General features: G+C 33.1%; 1 protein-coding gene across 1 annotated transcript in view; it reads left to right on the top strand.

Annotated features, from left to right (window-relative positions):
• LOC143744097 (transcription factor 7-like 1-B) overlaps positions 1-2,324 on the top strand; it is a 76,981-nt gene extending 74,657 nt beyond the window's left edge. The window contains 1 exon segment of the mRNA XM_077235490.1: positions 1,812-2,324. Within this exon segment, the coding sequence (XP_077091605.1) occupies positions 1,812-2,224 (413 nt within the window). The 3' untranslated portion in view covers positions 2,225-2,324.
• The last annotated feature ends 1,728 nt before the right edge of the window (positions 2,325-4,052 follow it).

Raw genomic sequence — 4,052 nt, 5'->3', positions numbered from 1 at the left:
TGTGGAAATTGTCAATGAACAATACTTTTATTAACCTTAATGTTACAAATGGACTTTTATTGTAAAGTGTTTCCATTTCATATAAATCCAAACGTATAAATCATGTTTAGAGATCGGTATGGATTTTGAAACCAATAGTTCCAGCCATCGGTTATCGGTGCCGATTAATCAGCAAAACCAAATTAAAGTATGTGTAATGATGTATTACTCATATACGGTATGACCGAAAATGGAGTATTTGAAGTTGTTTTTGCTGCGATCAGTAAAAATGCAAGTGAAGAAAAACACAATCACTTTGATATCCGCCTCATAATAGCAAACATTTATCTAGATTAACGTTAGAGCGAGCGGCCATGTAACAACTTTACATGTTTCAAATGATAAGCAATATTTGCGGTCGATGGATGATAGGCGAGCGTTTGCTTTTCCTTCCCGACACACTTTAATAACCACAAAGACCTGCTGTTAACGAACTGGCACTCACCGACTGCGTGATGTCACTTCCTGTGGAGTTTGTTTTTTCTGCGACTAACCGACTAATAAAATATTGATCGACTAAGCCTCTTCTGATCAACAATCGTTTAAGTCGACTATTAGTAGGCAGACCTATATTTATATAACATTATTTAATTGAAATATCAAATTAAATTTGTAATTAAAAAAACTACCATATGTACTATATACAAAATTGCTATTACATTGAGAATCGAATGTGAACCATTGAGAATAATGGAAATCACGAGAGAGAAAAACTAAAGCCATTCTCATTCTAGACACTGCAACATGTGCCTTTTAAAAATAAAATGTCAATTTAAGATTTAACAAATATTATATAATAATAATATACATGATAATCTACTCCATTTTCATGTAATGCAGCAAACCTGCAGGTTTAAATGTGTTTTTAATTCTGCTAAGAGCTCACGTACTTTAACATGTCCAGATGAGTATTTGGTGGGAAAATATAATAATAAAAAAGTGTCTCTAAATGTAATATTTGTGATGATTTCTGAGTGCATCATGACTTCAGTATTTCTGGGTCCCAATCCCCTGTTTTTTCCTTGTGGATTTATGTTCCCTGTGCAAAAATGTTATAATAGGGTTCGTACAAAGTGCTTGAATTTGACCTTTTGAAATTTGAAGTCCTGGAAAACAGCCATATTTATGCAAAGTTTCTAGAAAAGTGCTTGAATTATTCAAAGACAATATATGTGAAATTAGAAATTAATTTTATCAATTAAACAATCTTTTCATGCAAGATTAACGTTGCAGCCCATCTGAAATAGATATAATAGAGAAGAGCGTAATATTCCTCATATCCAAGTAAATAATCCAGCTTTTATTCTTCAGGTCAATCGTATATTCATGGAGAAGAGATCAGTTTGAATGTGCTGCACTTTATTTGTGCCATCTTGTTTTATTAGTTTATTTGTAATTTATCTATTTACCTTTTTTTAGAATTAGAAAAATAATAAAGATATTGTTTAATAAGTGAGATCTCGGATTGTAGGCCTTGAAAAAGCAACAACAACAAAAAAAAGTATTGCTTGAAAAGTCCTGGAATTTAATATTACAGCACCTGTACGAACCCGGTTATAAATTCTTCCCATTAATAATGTGATTTCCGTCCTCTTTTAAAAAAATATAATAGTAAAAAAGTGTCTCTAAAATATAATACTTGTGATGATTTCAGTGTTTCTGGGCTCCCCCAAAACCCACTTTTTTCTCCTTGTGAATTTGTTCCCTGAGCAAAAAAAAAAAAGAAGTTATAAATTCCTGCCATTGATGAAGCGTTTTCCATCCTCTTTCAGATTTCTCAGCGCGGAGCAAGAAGCCGTGTGTGCAGTACCTCCCCCAGGAGAAGATGATTGACAGCCCTGGCTCCTCCCACGGGAGCATGCTGGACTCCCCGGCCACGCCCTCAGCGGCCCTGGCCTCGCCCGCGGCCCCGGCCCCCACACACTCGGAGCAGGCCCAACCACTGTCCCTCACCACCAAACCCGATCGCCAACACCACTACCCTATGCTGGCCAAACCCCCTTCATCATCATCATCTTCATCATCATCATCAGGCAGTCAGTTAACCCCGCCTCTTCTGTCGAGGCCACTCCCCTTTTCTTCCCTGCATGCCTCTCTCCTGTCTCCGCCCTCCCCGTACCATCACTCCCATCATGCTTTGTTCCAGTCTCAGCCACTCTCTTTGGTAACCAAATCAGCTGACTGACTCTCCTCTAAAGCAATTCTTTCTTAATGTCTTTTAAATAATGCTGTATATTGCTTTTTTACCTCCTTTTTTTTTTTTTTTTTTTTTTTTTTTGGAGAAATAGATGTCAGGTTAACTTTTTTGATAAGTGAGAAAAGGAAATAAATATTATTATTGGTCAATATTTGATCATCCGCTTTTCTTTTGTCTGTATAAAACAATGTATTTTTTGTAATGTCTACTTTGGAACTGGTTTCTTATTTGATGCATTTATTCAGTAATCTTGTATAATAAAAAAAAATACATGTATTAAAAACTACTTTTAAAAGACAAGAAGGAACAAAAACATTTAAGCTTGACTGTAATTAATGCTAGTTTTTGGAGTTTAATGCATAGTACTGGCAATTTATTAGACCTCTTTGCAATGCCCCCCCCCCCCCTCTACCCCAGTTTTGAAGTGTGTGAACTTGATAAATAAAACTTGTAAATTGTTTCTAAAAATGGATGTTATTGTCTTCTTGGGGTTAAGTTTATTTAATCAGTGGTTGTCTTTTTTTGTAATTTTCCAGGCATGGATAAGCCATGGAAATAATATTTTTAAAAATGTATTATTGGAATGTAACCTAAATTTAGCAGTCATTTAATAGGAGATAGTTGGTTCCCATAAATAAAAAAATGGGATTTTTAAAATGTTTTTGAAAAAAGTCTCTTATTCTCACCAAGGCTGCATTTATTTGATTAAAAATACAGTAAAAACACTTATATTGTGAAATTTAAAGTTTTAATTTAAAATGACTGTTTCTATGTGAATATATAGTAAAGTGTAATTAATTCCTGTGATCAAAGCTCATCATTACTCCAGTTTTCAGTGTCACATGATCCTTCAGAAATCAAGTCAAGTGACCTTTATTTATATAGCGCTTTTACAATACAAATAGTTTCAAAGCAGATTTACAGAGATAACAGGAAAGTAAAGTTGTAATAGTATTGTTAAATTCAAAATTAAATGTCCCCAACTAAGCAAGCCAATGGCGAATAAAGGCGAAAAAATAAAGTTGTAAATCAAGTTACATTTAATATCAATGTTGAAAACAGTTGTGCTGCTTTTTTCTGGATTTTTTTCTTTTTTTGATGATGAGGATGATGCATGAGCAAAGTTGAAAGGAACAACATTTATTTTAATTATAATTTTTTGTAACATTATTAATATCTCAAATTAATGCGGTCATTTCTTCCAAAAAAAATCCCAAAACTAAATAAAGACTAATGTATTTGTACTAAATTGCAATAACTTTGAAGGTTGATCTTGACTAATGCAGTCAACATTAAATTTTGTTAATTAAATTAAATCATCTCACTGTATTCAGAAATGTTTGCATGAGGAACAATCATGCGGTAACAGGGTTGCACTATACCGCTGAATATAAAGTAATTAAAATATAAATTACATTTTTATTTCCGACAATTAATTGAATATAATTACAATTTCAATTATTTAAATTGCTGAATGTATAGTCAAAAAGAAGGTCAGTACCTTCCAAATAGACCATAATAAACCAAAATACTTTTCAGTTTATTAGATAAATAATAGTTTATCTAATATTTCACAAGATTATTTCCTCTAACCATTTTTTAAAGTCACGGAACACCAAAATGTGCCATTTTCGTGGGAAGTGTCTGATTATGTTACCTCAAAAATGTAGGATTTTTATAATCCTCTAAAAACAACATCTAGAGCACAGAACGACAGCATAATAAACTGCTGGAGAAACCCTGCTGATATAAGAGGAATTCGAGTTAAATCTTTAATAGCTGGAATTTAGGCAAACCGCACTGGAAAATAAACAGA

Source organism: Siphateles boraxobius, unplaced genomic scaffold (assembly GCF_051911475.1).
Source record: "Siphateles boraxobius isolate OS27281-9 unplaced genomic scaffold, OSU_SipBor_1 195, whole genome shotgun sequence".
Taxonomy (NCBI): Eukaryota; Metazoa; Chordata; class Actinopteri; order Cypriniformes; family Leuciscidae; genus Siphateles; species Siphateles boraxobius.
This window is presented reverse-complemented; position numbering and strand designations above follow the sequence as displayed.